The sequence below is a fragment of the Gymnogyps californianus genome, chromosome Z (assembly GCF_018139145.2).
Source record: "Gymnogyps californianus isolate 813 chromosome Z, ASM1813914v2, whole genome shotgun sequence".
Classification (NCBI taxonomy): domain Eukaryota; kingdom Metazoa; phylum Chordata; class Aves; order Accipitriformes; family Cathartidae; genus Gymnogyps; species Gymnogyps californianus.
Genome location: NC_059500.1, coordinates 44562423 through 44586465, shown reverse-complemented (window position 1 = coordinate 44586465; position 24043 = coordinate 44562423). Strand labels below are relative to the sequence as shown.

Below are 24043 nucleotides of genomic sequence, written 5' to 3'. Positions count from 1 at the left end.
CAATGCTCCATTTATTTGATAAAGTGTAAGTTCGTTTGTTGAATAAAATCTGAGTACACAAGCTGGATGATAAGGTGAGGCCATAGCAGAGGAGAGATCTAAGTCTGTTAGGTTTGCAAGACAGAGCAAATTCCACTTCTCAATTTAATGAGTAGTTTTTATTAAATCGTAAACTTAGCTGTGTTGATACTGCAAGCATCAGGGTTTATATTCAGAAATGTATTTGGACCAAGGTGCTTAATGAGGTCTATGGTATAAAAATCTATTTAAAATGGAGTAGACTATACAAGTCTGTATATACAGCTGCAGATTACAAGGGTAGGAGAGTGTTTGGTATATAATTTATGGAGATTCTCTACTGTCATATTTACATAGAATTCTTTAAAAAAGTTTATGCCAAGAAGTTCCTAAAATAGCAGCATGAATGCTCACCAAAGCTAAGTGGGCAGGAAACAGTATTGTAAAGTCCAGTCCATACTTTTTTTCAAAAAGCATTATGAACATTTTTTCTACATGTTCTCCTCTCCTGCATGCAGGTCATGAGAAACTAAAACAGCCCATTTGATGATACCTTGCCTGCCACTAAAAAAAAAAAAAAAAAAAAAGAAATGGAAGGGAAGGGGAATTTAAGAAAAGAAAGAAGAATTTTTTGCTTAGGACATTTGCATTCCATATCAATTAGTCCAAAGCTACAATAAGATGAAATTCCATAAATTAAAAAAAAAAAAAAAGATAAGTAGAATGAGACAGTCTGCAAGGGTATTTTTTGATCTTTCATTTTATTGTGGTTACCTTGCTGATCTCAGATTACAAAGAGCAGGTGAGGGCACTGCCTGAGGACTCAGTCTGGCAGGGACATTTCCCACTGGAGCCCCAGCTTGGCCCCGGAGTCAAGTAGCAGTGAGAAAGGGAATCCCTCATAGCAGACCAGGAGAGTTCACTTCAGATAGTCCCTGAAAACACATTGTCTTGGGTTATAGTTCAGACGTCTGTTTCCAGCTGTACAAAGGAGTATTTATTTCTGTCTCAGTAAATAAATTAGCCTTATTATTTTCCCTTAAAGACAGTAATTCTGGTGATTGAGTTTTCTGACAAATGCAGGCTGCTCCATTCTTTTAGGAGTACTTAATCATTTTGCAGCTTAGACTGGCATGTTGCTGGAGTGCTTTGTTCACAAATCACAATGTGAATTTCTCAGAAGCCAGAATGTGCTTTCCAGCAAGCTGTGTGGGTCCATCTGTGGAGCGTCATTGGGCAGGCACTGGGAAAGGCCACTTTGGCAAGCCAGAAAGGTCCATGTCCCTGACAACAACCACACTTGTTGCAGTGAGATACATTTGTCATAAAACTAATGCTTCCAAAATAGTGCTTTGAGAGTGAATAGACCTAATCTTATGTCCATTTAATAGAAAAGGCACTTGCCGTGAATCAGGATAGGTCCAGTCTCAGTGCCTTAGTAATCAAAAAATGGCACATTAACACCAGCAGTGAAGACTGTGTACTGCCTGCTGGTTAAGTTTGTTTTCTTATTACGGCCATGACCATTTTCTGCTAAATTTGTTTCCTTGAATATTTGAAGGTTCAGTTACTACATTAAGCAACCTGATAGTGTGATTGCCTACCACTGCATTACAAGAAGAGTTTGCAGAACAAAGAGCGTATGGATAGTGGGAATAGGTTTATGTGCACCCATGAATTCCTGGAACTCATTTCCACATAGAGGCAACAGACACAATTTAATTATTTTCTTGCTAAAAGAGAAACAATAAAATCCCATCTCTATCTCATGCCAGCAAGTAATAGATATTTTTTCCTTGCCTCTCCTTTTCTCTGTTATTCCTGTACCTCAGTGTACGGTCACTGCGATGAACATAATGGCTGTTTGGGGATAGTATAAACCTTACTTCTACTTTGTGTTGCTTAGTGTGTATATATGGTACCAGGTCATTCCAGATGACTTCATGACTAACTTGCAACTCGGGTGCTGTCAGATTAAACAAACGAGGTGTCATGCTGAAGTAGCTGGGTGCATTGAGCTGAGATCAGGACAACCTGCTTGCTATTTATTGTGATTTTCTTTCAGAGATGGATCCAAATTGTCCAGAAATGCACAGTGCCTGAGCAGGCTGTGTTGCAAGGCTAAATTCGTGCCCCAAAATTATCTTACTAATGCAGGGCTTTGACTCAGCTTATTGGTTACTTACCCAAAGTACTGGGAAGCTGATGAGTGATTCAGCAGTTTCTTTTCTATTTGGACTACGAATAAGACCTATTCATCTTCAGTGGTTTCAGTTTTGTCTGACTGAAAAGGCTGGAGCAAACCTGTCCATGTTTCTGGAAGAGTTTATACTGGGAAGAGCTTGACTTGATCATATACTAGCTGCAAAAAACATTATGCTTTTCAGCTGGATATGCAGACTCAGTGAATTTGTATGCCAATTAAACACCATCTGCAACTGTTTATTAGCATACACATAGATATGTTCTGAATTAAATATTAGCTAAATCAGATGGACTTTTAAGAATTTATCAGCATATTGTCACTTCATTCCTTTGGCCCTTCCCAAAGGTTAAAAAGTCATTCAGATCCATTTTTTTAAAGAAATTTGGCTTCAAAAACAAATAAAGTATTTCAGCTAAAATTTTTTAATGCTGATGGAGTCTTTTTTATAGAGGAGGCAGAAGAGGGCTTGGTGACTTCTCAAACAGTAAAAATCAACTGTAGTTTCTGCAGGAGTATAGTTGCTATGAACAGCATGTAATTTGGCACTAGAGATCTGGAGCAGGAAAGCATCATGTAACTACCGGCCTGCTGGTTGCTGAAACAACTCTTGTCTCTCCTATGGAAACACTCCGTGAGATTTCCAAAATAAAGTGTACTGATGCTAATTAGTCCTCTGCATTCAAATGGAGGTGCCAGTCCTCTTCAGCAGTGACTGTAGCAACTCTCCTAATTTTGATGAAGGTTGTCTCCTATCCAGTCGGTGCAAATCAATAGGATTAGTCTAGTATGTAGGCCCTACCTCTGTAAGTGTTAAGATGATGATTACAGGGTAGTTTTAAATTCTGCAAACCTCATTTGATTTCTCTTTGCTAAAGAGGTAAAACCATATTTTGTTTTTTCAGCTGCCAAGAAGTCAGATGAAGTTAGCTGGGCTTTGCCACTGACTCCACAGAGAATGAAATCTAACCCTAGGACCGCGTTTTTTATTTCAGTAATTCAGAGAACAAGTTCCACAAGCAGAGCACCTATATACATGCAAAAAAAAAAAAAAAAAAAAAAAAGACAAAGGCAGCTGTTGTATTACACTGAGGCCTTGAAAAGCTTTTGATCCTAGCAGCTGCTTTTCAACTGCTGTCAGATGAGGTAGGGCTTCTGCTAACAGAAAGCACAAGAATGTCAGGCCTACCGTTGAAGCAGAAGTGTCCAGTTTAGGCAGTTATTTGGCCCATCCTGAACCTCTGCTGTGCCATCTTCAGCGCAAGTCTGCAAAAAACAATATTCCTTTTGTTGCTTACATTCAGTAAGTAGACATTTTCTGTTTTATTTGGTGCATACTGCCTGCACAATAATCACAGATGGAGTCACCTAGTAGATACTAATGCAGCTTACTACAAATCTCTTCCTATGTATTCTGTGGTTAAAATTGCAGCTACAGAAATTAAATTTAGAATGTTTCTTTTCCCTCTAAAAATATAAGCTTGTGAAAATATCCATTACCCCATTTACACTATTAACAAGTAATTCTGGGAAATGCACACTGAGTCATTATACAGCTCTGTCAATTGTCCCAGCAATGAAGAGCACTGTGTGACACAGCAACTTCCACATTAGATAATATAGACCAATTTTTGCAATCGGGGAACTGGAAGGGTTCAATGTAGTTTATAAACTCCACAATACTGTTCAGAAACCTTTCTTACTCCCTGGCTCTGTTGTGTCTGGGGAGTTGTAATTTCTTTTGCCTTTCTTAGAAAATATAATTACTCTTTCTGTGGCTTCGGATGGGGCATGGAGAACTATTCATTACTGCTCTAATATCTTAGTCATAGATGAGGAGCTCACTGTAAGAGATGCAGGTTCTGTGTAGATACAGCAGTAATTGCAAATTTACTGTCCTATAGGAATATCTTACACTAAGTGAGCTGCCTTTTCCAAGTATTACCTACTTAGTCTCACCAGCAGACGACCTAGGAAACTAATGGTTTGTGGCTATGTTTGCTGCTTGGTTTCTGTGTGTTACAGAATTATAGAATCATAGAATGGTTTGGGTTGGAAAGGACCTTAAAGATCATCTAGTTCCAACCCCTCTGCCATGGGCAGGGGCACCTGCCGCTAGACCAGGTTGCCCAAAGCCTCATCCAACCTGGCTTTGAACACTTCCAGGGATGGGGCATCCACAGCCTCTCTGGGCAACCTGTTCCAGTGCCTCACCACCCTCACAGTGAAGATAGGCAGACAATACAGAATAGGCATACGCCTGCATCATCTATAGCAAAGCAACCTGGGCATCCATGTACTGTCAGACTATTTGAAAATATGTTGCAAAGCAAAACTAGAAATTGAAGTTTAAGATGGAGCAAGAGTCCCCGACTTTAATACCGTTGCCACCCAACGAACTCACCATACTTCCTTCTAAGGTCAGCATTTTCAGTTCAGATTAGATGCATGTAAGTCCTGCAGAGAACATTGTTTAGGGCAATGACTTGCAGGACATAATTTTTCAGCATATACAGCAGTGGGAATGACCAAACTGAATTCTTCTTCTCTTAAGGTAACAGAATATTAGGCCTATCCATCTCAGTGATGAGCTTTTTACATCACTCGTGGGTTTTTTATTAAACTTCGCCTTGCAAAACAATTCAGTTTTACATTGCTTAGTGTCTGTGAGCAAGAGATGGGTTACAGGTTAAGTTATCTCACTAAAAGCCCAGAATGACATTCGCTTGCTTGGCTGGTTTTTACAGAAATTGTCCTACCCAGGACTGTTAGTTTAGCAGGAGAGCAGAAACTTTGCAGATCCAAGGTTAGGTGCCAAAAGGAGTCTATTTATTCCAGAGTAAAACTGTCTAAGACTGTGATTTGCTGCCAGTTCTCAGTTTCCCAGAATGAGCTAATAGGACTTGTGTGGGGACACCCACCCACAAAAGGACCAGAGATAACTGAGACTCTAAATGTAAAACAAAGCTCAAATGGTACGCACATGGGTCTTACTCAGAAGGTCAGACAGACACATAAATAGCAGTTGACTCTAACCCTTCCAGCCTGTGGCATGGGTGCCTGCTCATCTGTCAGAAGAGTGTTTTCTGGGAGAAATACCCATTTGATGGGGTTACATGGCAGCTGACACCTCCTTTAAAAGCATTTTATTCAGGCTTCTCCTCGGTATGTTCTGGAACCCATGCATGATTTTTATATCATCAGTGGATCAATGTTTGTGGATAATAGCTGCTTTGGGACCAGTGGGGTTAATAAGCTCCTGTATACTAGGTTTCACTCAGTCTTAACTCCTGTTACTTGGGATTCAGATGTCAGAGCCTTCCAGGTGATAAAGCTTCATCATTTTATTCACTGTGCTGCTCATGTCCCTTCCTACCTATTTAAGTCACTTTATGTTTTCAGAAGAAAATCTGTAAAGGTAGTGTCTTGTCAATACCTCCAAGAACCGTCTCTACAGTAGAAGAGATGGAGGAAGTGAACTACATCACATTTACTCCACATTTCTTTCCTGAATCAGGGTGATGGAAGAGCTCAGATTACACCAATTTTGAGTGAAAATGCCTATGTCATCACCCAAAACCATTTCTCTCTTTGTGGTTGTTCTTAACCAGTTCCAACCCTGCAAGTCCACATGGAAACACATCTGTGTTTATCATCACAGTCTGTTGATGTGCACAGCCCAGTGATTTAAAGGACAACATCTAAATCTATTCCCCTGCTTATAAGCTTTGTGACTTACAATTTATATTTACTCATGTTTCTTCAACTTTAAAATCAGGGACTGGTATTTCACTGCCTGAATAGAGTCATAAATGGCCTAACGTAACAACAGCATGAAACCTGTTGTATAAGAGAAAAGGATTGTTTTCAATGTTTTTACTGCCAAAACTTTTTTTTGGTCATTTATTCCACTGGAAAATATGGATATTCCATTCCAAAATGTTGATAGTGCTGTAAGGCTTAAAAAGTATGTGCACATTATAAAATATAAAGTTTTTTACATGGGACAGAGCTGTGAGATTTCCATAGCCTTTTCTCTTCAGTCATTAAGGGATTGACACAGCTGTCTCAGTCTGGAACAAAAGCTACCAATTGTGGGGGAAGCCAAACATTTACAGTAATTTCTGTCAAATGATTTTTCTGCACCTAGATGGCTCCTCAGTTGCAGAATCGCTGCCTTTGTTATAAGCACTGATCTTATTGTTCGTTTCCTGCTTCTTACCAGACAATGAGTCTATGGCAAATTATTGGATCAAAGGAAAATGTGAAGTGTTGCAGTGCTGCCACAATGCAGAAGGAGATGTAAAATTTAAAAACTTTACAACCAAAATTCAAACTTCTCCCCTTATATCTGCTCCCTCTTATTTCCTCATCTGGAGTTCTCTTTCTTACTCCTCAGAATAGTAGACCACTTAATTTGGGTTTTCCCTAAACATAATTCTGTCTAATCTTTCTATTCCTGAATTTCCTCTTATTTGGCCATCCCCTTTCTTCTGCGGTATTATCCATTGACTCACCTGCTTACTTTGATCTTTGTTATGCCTCCACATCAAGCAGCTTTCCCCCTGAGTTAAACAGGATTATTCGCTGCAAGAAAAAAGGAAATGCTTTTCCCTCTTATCTGAACCATTTTGAGGCTTTGCATAACTGACCTCCTTTAATGTTTTGTTTTATCAAACTCTCATTTTTCTTTTCAGGGTAATCTTCCTCTGAAATATTCAGGTAGGCCTAGCTAAATTATAAATGTCAACATGTACTCTGGAAGGAATTGCCTATTTTGCTGAACCAACCCATGCTCTCAAACAGGAGTTTCAGGTTGTATTCACTTTTTTGTAGAAAAGGGAGATTTTTTTTTCTGACTTACATAACCAAGATGAGTACAAATAATTTGTGTGTTTGTCAGAGGTGAGATTTAAAGACATTCAAAAATTTTCTGGAGATAGCAGAAAAAAAAAATAACTTTGAATGAATTTTAAATCACTGTGTACTTTCTCCTGATGTCATAGTGAAATGATGGTGAGAAACAACTCCATGTCTAAAAGCATGAATAATTTGTAGCATTCTGAAGATGCTATGAATAGAGTATATAAAGAGAGCATTCCTGGCCGCTTTCTCTGTTCTCATCATTGCTGCCCTGTTTTTTTCCTCTGTCTTCAGCTATCCATTGTCTAGTCGGCAGGCACTGTCCATCTGAGGTGTAGAGAATGATTTTTCTTCTTCATGTCCCGTCTCCTTCATGACAGAGGGTAAAATGCCTTTCTGTGCAGGTGTGAACTGCATTCTCCCTGCTGATTTGGTGGTGTCTCCTCTCTCTCCAAACAAATACAAGCTAAAAATCTGAATATATTTCAGCTCGCTCTTCACACTCTGAAGTGGTTAAGGTTAACCCTACTGTAAAAAAAGAAATGTTCACATGTAATAGAATATTTTAGAAATACTAAGTACAGCCTGGTGCTGCATAGCTGTTCAAATTCAATCCTGGGCCCTTGAACAGAAGAAACTCTTCCATCTCTGCGGAGTTTTCAGAGTAAGTCCTAGAAAAAAAGTGGTGTGGTGGGACTCACTTTGTGGTTAGAAAAAGCATTAAAAGAGGAACTGAATATGCTGGTAGTTGGGAAGAATTTTTATGTCTTGTAGTTAATTTCACCAAATGCTGTTTTAAACTATTTCAAAACAGTTTTTTACATTAATTCCCATCCTGTGACCTGGCAAATTTGCAGTTAATGATGACTGTGGCTGCTGACCCTACCAATTGCTCTTGCTTCTCATTCTAAGGGTAAAATCAACTTCGTCCATGTAGAGTACAAACCTGTTTGCAATGTAGCAGCTCATACTGATGAAGGTTTATCCTTTATATATCCAGCTAGGCCTGAATATAGCAAAGAGTGACACAGCTGTGCTGTGGCTTAGAGAGGACTCTGTAAAGCAAAACAAACAAATTTTTGTGTCAAGGAATTTCCTATAGGTCTATATGACTTGCTCAGCAGGGCACTAGAACTGCTTCTTGCCTGTCTTCTGCACAAGTCCTGCCCTCTCCACACACGATAGGTCTGCTTCACCCAGATTAGTAAGGGACAGAAATGTGAACAGTTATTGAGGAACCGGGCAGGGGAACAAGTTGTAAGAATTCAGAAATTTTATGATTAGAACCTATTACAATCTATTATAACCTGCACCTTGTCCTCCTAAGTATTTCAGTACTCCTGCTGCTTCAAGGGTTGTCTCACCTATGACTTCATTTGCTTTCTGTTTGACCGCATCTTCCCTCCTCAGCATCTATTTGACGTATCCTCTTCTTAGCTGGTCCTTTGATTTGGCGGCTGCCATTAAGGAGACCACATTTACACATCTGCATATGGACAGCTGTGATTTGTATTTCCAAGGTAACCCTGCATTTACATGGATACAGAACTTGGGAAATCCTAAGTGGCAGTGTCATATCTATGTCTCTCAGTGTGTGAGTAATTTCTGGAAGTCTGTTTGGTATTCACTGCTCTCAGGTAAGACAGTATTACCTGACTTTGCCTATAGAATTGCAATGCAGTATCAGTGTGAAGGCAGGAAAACAACAGAAGGCATCATATTAGGTTAAATTGAGCCTGCTGAGCCAGAAACTATGTAGAGGAAAGGGAAAGGGAAAGAAAAGTAATCTGTCAAGCAAGAATGGAGCTGGTGCTAAACAGAAAGCAGGGCTGTTTTAAAATAAGTGCTTTCGATGGAGTCTAAGGTCAGATAATCTCTTCCCCCTGCTCCCCCCCCCCACCTTGCTTTCTATCCTGCTGCTTTTTATTTCTCCATCTCTTTGGTTTTTTACTTGCTTTCTACCTGCCCTGCCTGAAAATTAGGTTTCTGCCCTGCTGGACTGTAATTATTGCTGGCACGTATCACAGTGTGCTGCAATCATTGTGCTTGCAGAGAAGGTCTGTTCTGGCTCAGTGATTTCCTAGCACATTTTCCTAGGACGAATTAGGATGCAGCTAGGTTTTTTTCCTGGAAGTTAATCCTGTTCACATTAAGATACTTCAGTAAAATCTGCAGTGAGGTAGAGGAAAGACCTTTCCAGTTTTGGGGCGGGGGGGGGGAGGTTGCCTTTTCCTGCTTTTAAGGGCAAACCTCATGCGTTTCACTCAGGCAGGTTTTGTGGAGGCACAACAGGGTTTGACTGGTGGGTCCCAACCATCTCCTCCTGAGAGGAGTCTGGCAGAGCTGGTGGTCCTTGCCCAGCTGCCCCCAGAACTGGAAGTTGCTGCTATCTACTGTACTTTGCAAGTAGATCACTATGGGCGTATCAAAAGAAATCCAGACATTCGAGTTGTTACATTTAGCAAGAATCTAGATGCCTATTAACGCTGTTTTTGCAGCTTGTTGGTGCAACCTTTATTGGTAACTCAGAGGCATTTTTGCTTGTCTGTTTCAGGTGTGGTTTCATCTGAAGATTTAACTCTTTCTTCAGTGCAGTGCAATACAGTTTTGTATTTGTAAGGGATGTTAACATCAGTTTCTATTGTATTTGTAAAGAAGAGAAGAAAAATATATTAAAAAAAAGCTTGCTGTTGGAAGTCACAGTTGTTCACTGAGATGCCTCAGGCAATTACCTGAAAAAGTCATTTCAAGCCAATAAATAGTGTGAAAACTGAGGAAAGAAAGGAGGAAATCGAAAAAAGACCAACCCCAAAATACCCAGGGTGGTGGCAGAGGAACAGAAAAAAATGTTCTTTTAAAATAATTGAGTTTAACATCAACAATTGAAACATCCAGCTACATGGAAGTAATAATGTGGCCCAAATCCCTGGGAGAAAAAAAGAGTACTTGATTTTTTTATTTTTCTTCTTTGAATGTAAATTGTTTTCCATTTTATAAGAAAAAGAAATAACTGAGTAGGCTAAATGGTAGTTTTTCTCTCTAATATGCTCAGAAAAATAGAAAACCATTTTATAGATACAGTTTGAATCAGATCAGCATAAAGAAAATTTCTCAGTTTAAACTAATCTTCCCTTTTTCACAGCAACGCAAAAGAAAGGCTAGTGGTAGTCTGACTAATAACTGCAACTCTTACCCCTTGTTTTCTTTTGGCAGGGTAAGCAAGTCTTAAGTATGTATTGCTTTTTAACCCCAACTTCTTGGGGCTTATTTTTTTATAATTAAATGTCCTGGATTTCATATACACACCTTACTAGGTTGTTTTTCCTTTTATTTTTTTCAGTGAAGTTGTACAGAGGCTAGGACTCAACAACAGGCTTAAACAGGACTGCCATAGATCTTTTTAAAGGTGAATGGCTCTTAGACACTGTCTCTTCAGTTAAAGAAGAAAAACTTTATTTTTTTCTTAGTAATTAGTTATTAAGTGGGTTTCTAAGTCTTTAATTTACTGTTATTTTTGCATCTCAGTGGCAGACATTCATCCAGCAAGAGGTAGCTGGGAACAGAGTTTACTGACCCAGATATTTTCCTCTAGCACAGCAGTTTTATATACATAAATGCAGTAGCATCGGTAGTGCATTCTAACAGGGCTCTAGTCAATGTCCTATTTAACAGCACCAAAGTGTTGTTTCTCAGTTCTCTGCAGTGATTTACCCACCAGAGTACCTGTAAATGGCAACTAGCAAGATGTCAGATACATTAATGACTCTTGAAACTAGATGAGTATATTGCAAACATAAAATTCTTACCTGTTAATTGGGGGAAAAGAAATCATCAGATCTCCAGCAAGACAGACAGATAGGGTTTTTGACACCAAGAGATCTTGAACATTTCTAAGTGTAAAGTCTGCACAAATACTTTAGGATGTGTCTCTCTTTCCTCATGCCTCAATTAAAGAATGCTGGAAAAACTACAAAGACTGTATGAGTAAAGAAGTAAATCCACGTTTTAGGAACAATTGCTGTCTCCTCGTAACTGTACTCATAAAATGCAGAAACAAAATTCATGCTTTCTTTCTGGAAAGGTCAAGAGAGTCTTTAACACAAGGCACTAGGATCTCATCCAACAACAAATTTTATGGTTTTCTGCCTCTGTCAGTGTTTTACAAAGCTTGTTTATTTTCTCTTTTTATCCACATTTAAATGTGACAGGAAAAAACAAAGGGGCAGCATTTGGGGATGCATTTCCAATACAAGTTGTGAGAAAAGGCAGTAGGAATGTGCAGCCCTCTTCATTAATGAATCATTCAAGCACAACAGCAGCCTAACATAAAGCTGTGTTCGATAAGCAATATACAGGTCTGCTCAAGATGCTCAGGGTTCCTCACAGGCTGCTAGTCTGGGACTCAAAACATAGCAGCAAAATTCCTCCAGTCCCTCTGCCTTGTCCCTGGATCATAAATAGTTACTGAAGAAGAACAAAATCTGCAGCTATGTAGTTTGATAATGGACTGGTTTTGCCAGGTAAAGTAGAAGTGATGATGATACAAATGGTTAAGCAGCCAGCATGCTGCAGCTTTAAGCCTCGTCTTCCAAAATTCATTCTGCAGAGCTGTACGTGCTGAAACATTTTCCTTTAGCCATTTAAAAGCAAATGTCACTATACTTAAATGCCTCTGACATCCAATACTGAGAGCAACCAACACATCTGGCAAAGATACAAGGTGAACAAGTTATACCTGAAGAATGCTGCAGATCAAGACTAAGTTTTTATCAACACAGATAAAGATTTTATCAACAGTGTGACAAAGTTGGCTCCTCGCCTAATTAAAGTGCAGTTCCATTTTAAATCCTCCACTTTGTGAATGAACAAAAACATTGGTCAAGATTTAGGGCAATAGTGGAAAGAAGAAACAATCAATCTTCCCAAAACCATGGGAAACCATGACAGGGCAAAGACCTGCCTATGAGGGCAAAGACCTGCCTGTGAGGTCCAGATTGATAAAAAGCTGTTTCACCAGCTTGGGAGGCAATAGTTCAAAGGATGACTAGCTGTGAAAAGTTTCTCAAAAAAACCTGCATAGGTAAGAGTAGTAAGGTGCTGCAGGTTGTCCAAAATCATCTTCAGGACCTGTGACAGGAGAATGTCACAGGAGAAGAGTCAGAAATCACTCAGACAGATCTGATCTAGTAGTTAGTTTATTGAGTTCTAATCAGTAAATTTAGGTATGTAAAATATTTAATACATACAGATGGATTGGCAGTCAATACTATTTACTACACTTAAAAGTTAGTACGGGATAGAAGGATTATTGCATAGGCTTACTGCACGTATCTTAAATGTTACATGCATGCAAAAAATGTCCGTTGCCAACCCATGGATGTCTGGTGTCAGGTAAGGGATCTCTCAGCCTCGAGGGGTGACCCTGAGAGGCGTCCCTATGCAACGGGAGATCATCGCTGCGCAGCCAGGTGCTATGGAGGGAGAGCTCAGCGGGCCCTGATGGGTGCAGATATTTATAGTGTAAAGTGGTTGATTCGTAGTCAGATTTTCCGCTGTGTTAATGCAGTTTCGGCTGCTTATTAGCCCAGTCTCCAGCCAAACTGTTTTTTTGGGGGTTGGTGCTGAGTTCTCACCAATAGCCTCACACAATAGGATTAACTTCAGTTAGGCCTACTTGCTGAGCATCTGCCTGGACCAAAGTTCAGTTAGCTCAAACAGGAGGAGTGCATCCATCACAGAGAGAAAGCAGCTATGGATAGTTACAGTTAACCTAAACCATAAGGGGAGGCTGAACGTATTTGTTTACCGCCCTAAAAGATTTTGTGCATTCAGAACAGGCAAAAATCCACAGTATCAGCTGAGTCTTTGAGCTACTAAACTCGCAGCATTTTGAAATGAAGAATCATGATATTTTGCCTTGGTTCTGTCTAAAATTCTAGTTCAGTCTTGGGCATGACCCCCAAAATGATTACAATTCTGCTATGAGTCTGAGCACTCTTTCCATTTCTATCTTTTTTCCCAATTATTTATCTTCTTTTTCTTTATCTTACTACTTGAATTATGTGAGACCTCTTAAAAATAATAATAAAGTAGCAGTTACTGTGGAAAGGCAGCCTTTTTATTCTAATGTAACTAAATTACATAGTTCTCTTTTATTTTTAATACAGCACCAATTTGTTCTGCTGAAGTGGGTTTATTTTTCTGAGGCATGCAGGGAAGAGGGATGAAAGAGCAGTTGGAAATTTAGGGTCATATGTGGTCCAATACATGCAAAGTGCTTCCCTTAGTTTTCCTGTGGTGATAAGCTGTTCAGTGCTTGCAGTTGATATGATGCCTTTTAATTAAGCTGGGAGTTCACTGAGCATGTGTTTAGTGTGAGATGTACTTTGTTCTTCCACTGAACTTCTGTTGTTCAGTATTTTCAGTCCCCAGTGTGCAGACTGCTTCACCTTTGGCGTTGAAGAAGGAGAAGGGCATTTTGCCGTGTGGTAGTGCCACCAAGCGCGGTGACACAAACAAGACATTCCCAGCATTAGCTGATCTGCTTGCCAGGCTGTCACGCTTCCCTTCAGTGCTACGGAGATGCCTGTTGCTGCAGAAATTGTGTAGGAAATTGCAAAGTGTTGTGAGGATGTTATGATCAGACTGTTACATGGCAACGCTAGATTCACCCACTTATTGTCAGCACCTGCCAGAGCTGCCCACAAGAAGGGAGACGTTCTTCTTTCCCACTGGGTAGGGGAGGAAGCCTTTCTTTTCCTTTTGCCTTCTGACCCATCTGCCTGGCTGCTAAACTCTGTGGCACAGTTTGTCATCTGTGGCATGGGAAGGGCATCATAAGCATGTACAGTAGAGGGGCTGATCTCATTAGCTCACATTTTTATTGTGTTTTGAGATGAGACATGCATAGAAATGTGTATTTCTACCCACATTACCTGTGCTCTGCAGGTCAGAGGAGCAGACTGCCTGCACTGCAGGGAAAGCTTCCTTGCCAGTCATTGAGGAGATGAGAAAAACATTAGGAAAAAAATCAGGAAACATTTCTTTACTGAAAGGGTGGTCAATTCCTGGAACAGGCTTCCTAGAGAGGTGGTAGATGATCCATGCTTGTTAATGTTTAAGAGGCATTTGGACAATGCTCTTAATAGTATGCTTTAACTTTTGGTCAGCCCTGTAGTGCTCAGGCAGTTGGACTAGATGATCATTGTAGGTCCCTTCCAACTGGAACTATTCTATTCCATTCTATTTTATGCCGAGTGGAGGGCAGTGACGAGTGGCATTCCTCAGGGGTCAGTATTGGGACCGGCGCTGTTTAACATCTCTGTCAGTGACATGGACAGTGGGATTGAGTGCACCCTCAGCAAGTTTGCCAACGACACCAAGCTGTGTGGTGTGGTCGACACGCTGGAGGGAAGGGATGCCATCCAGGGGGACCTTGACAGGCTTGAGAGGTGGGCCTGTGCGAACCTCATGAAGTGCAACAAGGCCAAGTGCAAGGTCCTGCACATGTGCCAGGGCAATCCCAAACACAAATACAGGCTGGGCACAGACTGGGTTGAGAGCAGCCCTGAGGAGAAGGACTTGGGGGTATTAGTGGATGAAAAACTGAATATGAGCCAGCAATGTGCACTTGCAGCCCAGGAAGCCACTTGCATCCTGGGCTGCATCAAAAGAAGTGTGGCTAGCAGGTCGAGGGAGGTGATTGTCCCGCTCTACCCTGCTCTCGTGAGACCCCACCTGGAGTACTGTGTTCAGCTCTGGGCCCCCCAGCTTAAGGAAGTCATGGACCTGTTAGAGTGAGTCCAGAGGAGGGCCACAAAGATGATCAGAGGGCTGGAGCACCTCCCCAGTGAGGACAGGCTGAGAAAGTTGAGATTGTTTATCCTGGAGAAGAGAAGGCTCCAGGGAGACCTTATAGCAGCCTTTCAGTACCTAAAGGGGGCCTACAGGAAAGATGGGGAGGGACACTTTATCAGGGAGTGTAGTGAAAGGATGAGGGGTAATGGTTTTAAACTGAAAGAGGGTAGATTTAGATTAAATATAAGGAAGAAATTCTTTACTGTGGGGGTGGTGAGACACTGGAACAGGTTGCCCAGAGAAGTTGTGGATGCTCCCTCCCTGGAAGTGTTCAAGGCCAGGTGAGATGGGGCTTTGGGCAACCTGGTCTAGTGGAAGGTATCCCTGCCCATGGCAGGGGGGTTGGAAATAGATGGTCTTTAAAGTCTAAGGTCCCTTGCAACCCAAACCATTCTATGATTCTGTGATTCTATGATTCTATGATTCTATTCCATTCTATTCTATTCTAAAAGTTGCAGTATGGGGACAGACATCAAGTGGTTTGCCAGAAACATCTGTAGATTCCGGGGGGAGAGAGAAAATAGATTGTTAAAATAACATTTGCAGTATTTGTGCTCAGGAGCACTTTGAAGGGTCAAACTAAGTCTAATTTGAAAACAATCCACTTTAACTGGGGAGGACACCTAACATAAATGCTTTCTCCCATTAATTGTTTTAGGCATCATCTAAGTCAATTGACTAATTGAACTAAGCCAGTTTCCTATTACTTCATCCAGTTTGCCTTTTCAGTCTGTAACATGCTGTACTACTGTCACTGATGACAAAGTCTCATACCTCCCTTTGAACCCCCTAGAGCTCTAGGGTCAAGTGAAGGTAGAAGAGGTGCTACAGGAGGGCTTCGCTGGGTTTCCTGGGATACACTCTGCAGGGCTATTTCAGCTGGCAAACTGAAGCTTGTCACCAAAGTGTTGACTTAGCCTTGACCACTTTATGTATCTCCTTTCCCCATCACGGTACACTGTTCTTTGTGCCCTGATGTTTTGCTGACCTCTATCCCAGATGCTGCTGCAGTTCAGTGGTGCTGTATAAGTAGGAATCTAGGAATGTGAGGACAACATATGCTGCTGAATATGACTGTAAAATATGTTTAGACAATTCCTAATTAAAGGTATCACTTAATTAAAAAAAAATTGAGACAGTCTCTACTGGCAAAAGGAAAAAGAGAAACAGATAACAGGTATTCAGATCAAAATGATGACATAGGTTTCATTAGTAAAGGCACTAATAAAAAGCTGCAGTCTCAGTTGCTTCACAAGAAGCAGAGGCCCAAGAGCAGCTATTGCCATGGCAACAAAAGGAGCAAGGGGATTTACACTTCTATATGTTTCCGTGCAGTCTTAACCAAGAGTGAAACTGGCTTGAAAGAACAGCCCCACTATATTCATTCTTATTCTTTATGAATTGTGTATCTCACCTCACTGCCTCAAAGGTTGTATCTTATAGTGATAGGTTACTGACCACACATGGCTAAAGAAGTCTCTGGACCTTTTAGAAGCCTAATTCTTAGATTATTTATCTAACTTTCTGCTATATAAAATCATGAGGTTGAACAGGTTGCTAATTTCGGTTGAAAATATTTATTTAATGCTGTATGCCATAAATTAGGTCCACAACCTATAATACACCTAATTCCTCCTAGTAATGTATTGGGAACACTAAATCTAATGTTACTCTAATACAAGAGCATTCCTTCATCTGTAATTTGACCCTTTAAGTATCACTGAAGAATTTTCTTGCATATGCTCATGAATACAATTTCTATCATTAGCAAATTTTATCTCACAAAAGATACTGTGTGTTAATCCTATCTAATAAGCTTCTTATAAAATGTATAAAGTAAGATCATCTTGTAGCCATCAGGACATTTTGAGATCCAAATGATGCTGCTCTGATTTAATTTCTTTTTTAAAAAATTACCCTGGTTTCAATAATGGTAGTGTCTTTTAACATTTCAGATCACAGTATTTCGCATGGGATCAGAAGGACACCAGGATATTGATTTAGCTATCCTGACAGCATTACTAAAAGGTAATAGAGTTTCTCTCCACAGTGAGTCTGTATCAATCCAAATGGATTAACTCTATGTCTCTGCTGTGCTGAAACCTGCATTTATTGACAATATCTGCTGTATCGAGATGGTAAAATTATATGGTGAAATTGAAGTATACTTTTTGCTCTAACTGCGTTATACAAATCCAGCTCTTTCTTTAATGTTTAAATAGCTACTGTTTTTCCTTTCTGAATTTTTATTCTCCACCCACAATCGTTAATGTGTCACAAGAAACATCGGGGTGACTCCCCACCGGTTACTTGAGAAGATTAGTACTCACAAGAAGACAGCCAAAGAACTTCTCAGACTTAGATTGCCTTGGTGGCTAGTAGAACATCCAGAAGGAAGTTATCTCTCTTTAGATAAAACTGGCAATATTGTCAAAGTAAAATGTTATCTGTAGTCATCCTAGGAAGGTCTGGGAACTGTGTGGGATTCCTTCCAGCCTCCACTGGTAGAGCTAAGAACTCAGTTATTGGGATAGCAGGAGTTTTAATCTTAAACTTTGCAGGTCGCTAAATCTTTCTAAGCCATTACATGTTACACTTATGCTCTTAAAAGATTGTCTTAAAATAAATCTGCTGTTGCTACAGTTCATTATAAACCCTGGTCTTGCAGACACACCATTTAGCTTGGCTCCCTTCAAAATATGGTATTATCAGGTAATTTTATATCTGCTTGCAAACAGAGAAAGAGGTGAGATGATTTTAAAGGCTCTGAAGCACATATACTTAACTGATGAAGGATTACTCACCTAAGCAAGGGCTGGGAGGTTCTAGCCCTTCATTTATATTGTATTTCCCCAGATGGGATTTTCACAAATTGCATGTATCAATCACCATGGCCATCTTGTTGCTGTCTGGACTGTTTTGTGCTATGTAGTACAGGCCATACTGATTTTAAAAACAGAGAGTAAGACATACCAAACAGTTTTAAAGAGCAATCTGAGAAGCATTAGGGAATGGACTTCCAAAGGTGACTGGGGAAAGTTATGCTTCATGAGGCTCTTTAGCAGTTGTCATCATGCTATTGCCACCCCCACACCTGAATAAGAGGGTACATAACGCCATGTGCCAGACCTGAATTTGAGTCATAACAAAAAATTTAATAGATTTACTAGGTATTCAAAAGGTAATGGGAATTATTCTTGCTTGTTCCAGGGCTCAGTTTTCTTCTCAGTTTGTTCCTGTGCAGGCTTACAAAAGCTGTATGAAGAGAAAAGGGAGAAGGCCTGAGCAACTTTCACCTAACCAAGCAAAACAGTATTGTACCTTTTACACAATTATTAATCCCATTTCAAAAATGTTACTTCAAACATTTAAAACAAAAGTCTGAACAGGAGGAGTAAACAAGCACTGGACACTTCAAAAGTATGATTGCAAGCTGATAGCTACCAGCCAAGGAAATGAGCTGGAATTATTTTGCTCCAGTAGCTTTTGTTTCTTTAGGCTTCTGTAGTATTGCTTTCTCCACTTCTTTTGCTCATTTCGATCAAGATACCAGTTGTTTGTCCTGCAGGTAACATGACTATTTTGCTGCTACTCTGAGGTAACAAATTTTAACCATCTGCATAATTAAATCTCAAGGCATTTTGGACATCTTCACACAGAAACAATATAAATCAAGGTGAAGAAAGGAAAAAGAAATTAATTCAAAGGAACAAGAATTGCATCCATCACCAAATTCCTCTTTTCTATCCTTACAAAATATTTTAATTGCAGATTTCATTTTTATCTTACATATATCTGGATCCTTCATTATCCTCAGTGTAAAATGTATTCTCTTCACATTTGTTCTTAAGACAATCACTGAAACTACTGCTCTTGATTTCTATTAGTAAAATACAGATTGCCTTAAAGTTGTGATTCCACTTTTTCTAGGTATATTTTCAAGGTCTGAATCCCAACATAGATCCCTGGAGTCTTTTACCACCTTGAAAGCTGCCTGTTGGAAGCTGAAGAAAATAAATCATAGGCCTGGGAGGGATTGTTTTCTGTTTGAAAAATCCTTTTGCAGTATTTACATGAGCAACTGTAATATGGTTGCAGCCTAGGTATATGAGTAGTCCCCTCTGATCTGCAATATCCATTTTGCAAGTACCTAACTGGTCCTGTTTTCTCCTTAGTAAAACAAAATTACCTTCCCTCTTCCTAATAGTAGTGCGAGACATTGTAGTGAACTTCTGTTAGCTCAGAAGGTGCCTGGATCTGTGTAAGTAATTTTGACATCTCCTTTCATGCTTGCCTGACAATCTTGATTTTGTAATCTGCTGATGGCAGCAGCACTTCTGTCTTGCTCCAGAGCCAGAGGAACTAAAACTTACACCTCATCTTCCCTGCCTCTCAGCACTTTCTGATTATGAAGGTACTCAATGAAGATTAGCTTTATCAGATGCCTCTTGTTAATCTGAGCTTTCTGATCACAGGGAATGAAAGTCCATATAACTTTTTAATCAATGTGTGCAAAGATGAGATCTCTTGTCTCAGGCAAGTCAGTCGTCCTTAGTCATACCATGTCTTTGTACAAAGGTTCTTGCCCACCCTGAAAGAAATACTGCCTTTCTGTAAATACACCCCATCAGGCTGATGGATAGTTGGGTTTTTCATCAAATCAAAAAATCTAAGGTAGCAATGCTGAACCACTTGTCTATTGATTTACTAGTAAGCAGATTTGAAGATTGGGTCTGAATTATCTTGAAATTCATAAGTTTACATTCAGGAATTAATGTTTCACCTGTTCAGCACTGTGTGAAAAGGGGCAGAGAAAAGTATGAAACTGGTGAGTGATTATTGGTTACTTTTTCTCAGTCTCACTGATGAGGATTTTGCAGTTCTTGCTAGCCAGTATTCAAGGCGCATACCAGCTAATTACCAATCCCACCCTGGTGTGAGTGATTTTTTCGGGAGTAGGAGGAGGAGAAGGATTGGGAAACATGAAGTATCATTTCCTGCTTGCTGTGTAAAATCTGTGATGAGCTAGGCTCTTTTTAAACCCGCATCAGGCACACTGCCAATGCAGGAACTCTCCTGGACAGGATATTCCACAAGCCCCAAACCCTGCACTGAATATAAGAGATTATTTCCTTGTTTGTTTTCATGAGTCACTTGTTTAATCTTGTCAGCAGATCTATCTTTCTTGGAAGTGATCTCCAATAAACTAGGGAATGGCATCCAAACTGGTTATCAATTTACATTGCATGGATGTCACAACAGCATATGGCTTGTGAATTCCTTTTTTTTTTAATTTCGAGAGACATGCAAATGTGGGAAGTAAGTTTCCAATTGCATGAATTCGTAGCAAGTAAATTTATTGATACAGTTTAACTGTTGGTGCTCTCTTAACTTGAACAGTTGGAACTCAAACAGTAATGGATTTTGTCCTTTTGCAGCTGCTAATTGAGCAGAAGGCATATGACAGGGAAGTTAAAGACAGCATATGGCGATGTTCTAAAATATAATTGTTTTGAAGTGGCATCAAAGATCCTAGTTCACGAAGCTGTTGCAATGTCTGGAGCATACTAGCAGCACCAGCCATGTTTCAGCTGGTGCTCCAGAAGCCTTCCCAGTGCAACTGTCAGCATGGGGAAGGAGGTGCTGTGTGGTATATGCATATTGTAATATTACTGCCGTGTAACCCTCTGAGATAAGCCATGTTAGGCTAATGCAGATCTGATGTCTCTGCATACTTTCCAGCCTGTGAATAAGTCATGATTCATGCTCACTGAACAGCTATCATGTAGTATCAGGTGGTGCTGGAAGACAGTGTGATGGTCCACCAACCACGAAATCACTGACACAGAAGGATTTCAGAGTTAGGCCAGACATCTGGTTACTGCCCTTATAGTTGTTGTTGCTATCAGCTTTGTTATCGTCAATTGATTTGCTAAATGCCAGGAAGATGCTTGTAGCAAATGCAGTGGAAACACAGCCTTTTCACCAAAGAGCTGCTGAAACAGAAGACAACGTAAAACCTACTGAGATGCAGAGCAGAAAGTTATTTTGGATTGCTATTTTCCCTAATCTCATTCTTTTCTTTACATGATGATTCAAAGAGGATACTGACATGCTTAGAAGCACTGTGGAAATGAGTCTCCAACAACCATTTCTGTCTAGATAGATCAGTTTTCTGTCATTTAAGCTTTCCAGATTCCTGAGCACTAAGTATCATAGACTATCCCAGGAGAATCCTTTAGAGGTTTACATTGATCACAGTAAACTTCAGCCAGTGTGTAAAAGCCTGCAGTCTATCTCTACAGTAATCTGGGATCCTGCAAGGGCACAACATGCATTGTCTGACGTGTACCCTGGCTCACCTAGGATACAGTCAAGTTTATGGTCCCAGGCTTTACCACCAAGGAGTATTGCATTTTTGGTCCAAGATATTGGATAGACCATCTGACTTTTTACCAGAAGGATCTATGCAAGATATCCAAGCACTCCTGGATGGCCACCTAAAAGCATAAAGTTAACAGCTGCAGGAACTAACAGCTGTCCCAGATCTCCTTGTTCATTCAACTTTGCACCATCCTTGCATTGTCTATTTACATCCAGCAATATCTATACTGAAATAAAATACTGCCAAATCAATGCATTGCATCCCAAAGGCAACTTTTCTTCTAGGAGCAGATGAAGGGAAGGAAGAGTCCCACTGCAGACATTAGTCACATTGTCTTAAAACATTCTTTTGAGGAACATACCTTATGCTCAGCCAGACACCAGGATGCTGAGTAAATATTACATAGACATTAGTCATATTGCCTAAAACACTATTTAAAGCAGTAAAAGTATACTACGGTAATTAAAATAATACAACACAACTAAGCAGAGAATCTTTCTGTAAGACAGGATGAAACAGAAATGTAGGGAGAGGAAATGCTAATTTCTCACCACTGACAGTGTTAAGGGCCTAAAAAGTGCTTCCAGTGTGATCCCTGTATTGAGCTGATGAGAGCAGTAGGTTATTAACTCTACCTTATTTTTTTATTTCCCAAATATCCTTTGGCTCTGATTTGGATACATTGCAGTGATGCTCATGAGCGAGATGTCCTCAGAGAGGTCACTTTTTGGATTCTTCTTACCAACTCAAATCCATGCTCTGTGGCACTGAATGCAGTCAAGAAAATGATTGAAAGGAGACAGTTTCTTAAGAAAGCCCACCTCACATTTGTTCTAGGGAGTTTTTCTTATATTAGTGGAATTATTTTTACTTCTTAATACCGGATAGAATTCCACTTGAAATAGCCTGAATACTTCCTTTTTAATTTGAGTCAAAAGTCATCAGTCCATCCTGGAATAAAATCGATTAGATGGCATCCGCGGCCCATATGCTGCTCTGTACAAACTTTTATAGCTTTTATTTTCCTTTTCCTCTTATGTAATGCCAGTGTAATCCACATTCACCTGAAAACCACATAGGGAAGACAGGAAAGAGGAGAAGGGTGCAAGGGCCTTCCAGCAACAAACCCCACTCTGGGTGCAGCCATCCCCCATGCACATCAGAGCCCCAGCATGCAGACCTGTACTGCCCAGCCTACATCCTAGCTGATGGACTGGTTTGAACCTGAAGTACAAAACCCCTTGAGAAACCATACATTTCCTTCAACTGCCAAATGTCTGCAGCGCTCTGTGAGATAATGAAATGAACTGTTATGGTAACAAGCACTGAGAAGAGCATCATCTCCAGGACTGCACATGCACCCACAGGAAAACTTGTCCACTGCTGGCAGCCTTAAACACCATGGAGGGAGGTGAGAAGGACAGAGGCTGGACCATGGCTTGCTTTCCCCTCTGCTCAGTATTTGGAGCAATAAGCATGCTCAAAGAAAATAATTCTGATGAACTGCTGGGCTTGGGGGCCTTTCTGGAGATGCAGCCACTGCCTCACGCCCCATGCCAGTTGCTCTTTCATGTGATCAGATGCACCCGAAGGCCCTGTGTTGATCCAGCAGCCGCGTCTTTCCTAAAGCACGAAAAGGCCCAGGAATGCTAGGTCACTCAACACAATCTGGGGAAGGCTCCTTGCTAGGGGTCAGGAGGTGTTCACCTGGAGCCTCGATGATTCGGCTTGAGTTTTGACTGAAGTGGGGGCAGTGCAAGTAGCCCACACTTCCTTCCCCAAGTCCACCTGATCCACTCTTGATCCAAAATGGTTTCTAACCAGGCTGCACCCCTGGCTACCCAGACTGTAGGCTGCAGTCAGTCAGGAAAATCAGGAGGTGGAGCTCCCCCATCACCTGTGCAAAATGGTGCCAGGCTGCAGGATCGCCATCACTGCCCCTGGGTTTTGGAGTTTACCCATGTGTCCTCCACTGCTCACCAGACAGCTTGCCTGAGCACCTGCCGAAGCTCTCGCTTCTCCTGCAGGCACATGGATGGGAAGGAGGAGATCCAATGACATTTTAAGAGGATCTGTTGTTTGTTTCGGAAAGGGGGAGAACATTGTTTGCTCTCTGTACTTAATTTACACTATTATACCCACTGCAGGCAGTTTTTTTCTGTTTTTATAAATAAAACTGTAAAGGCATTTTTGCCCTTCCCAAAGGTAAATATTTTCTGTTCTTGAATATTGCATGTTGCCTGTGTAAGAAACTCAGAAAGGTTCAGATGTCGTTGGCATCCCCCATGAGGTCTCTTGTGAGAGCTTTTGTCTGTGTCGTAGTATATAGCAATGAGAAGCTGTGTCTTACGCAAAAGGGTGTTCCTGTTACTTCTTAGTCACAGAAAGGTCTTTTACTGTTTTCACTGTTTTTTCTTCCTATCATTCTGCTCCTGCAGCACCTACCTTTTTATCAGAACTCATTTCTGTAATAAAATTAAAGTGATCTGGATGATCTAGAGTCCACCATCTCCCAAATAATTGCTGTAGATATTGCCAAGTATTTGGCAAAGTTTCATGACAGTGAACTGACTGCAAAGTTGAGAGTTATGAAATTAAACTGTAGGCTAAGCTTCCCAAAGGTCTGCTGAACTGATCCTTCACAGAGAATTTCAGCAGCCAGTGTGTTACGCTTTATGTTTTCTGTGCCTCCAATTTCAGAGTCCAGTTTCACCTGG

At 40.5% G+C, this 24043-nt stretch overlaps 1 protein-coding gene across 1 annotated transcript in view; it reads left to right on the top strand.

Moving 5' to 3' along the window:
- TRPM3 (transient receptor potential cation channel subfamily M member 3) overlaps nucleotides 1-24043 on the top strand; it is a 146311-nt gene that overhangs the window by 60671 nt on the left and 61597 nt on the right. Inside the window, exon 8 of the mRNA XM_050913591.1 lies at nucleotides 16897-16969. Coding sequence (XP_050769548.1) covers nucleotides 16897-16969 — 73 coding nt within the window. The remainder of the gene's footprint in view (nucleotides 1-16896; nucleotides 16970-24043) is intronic.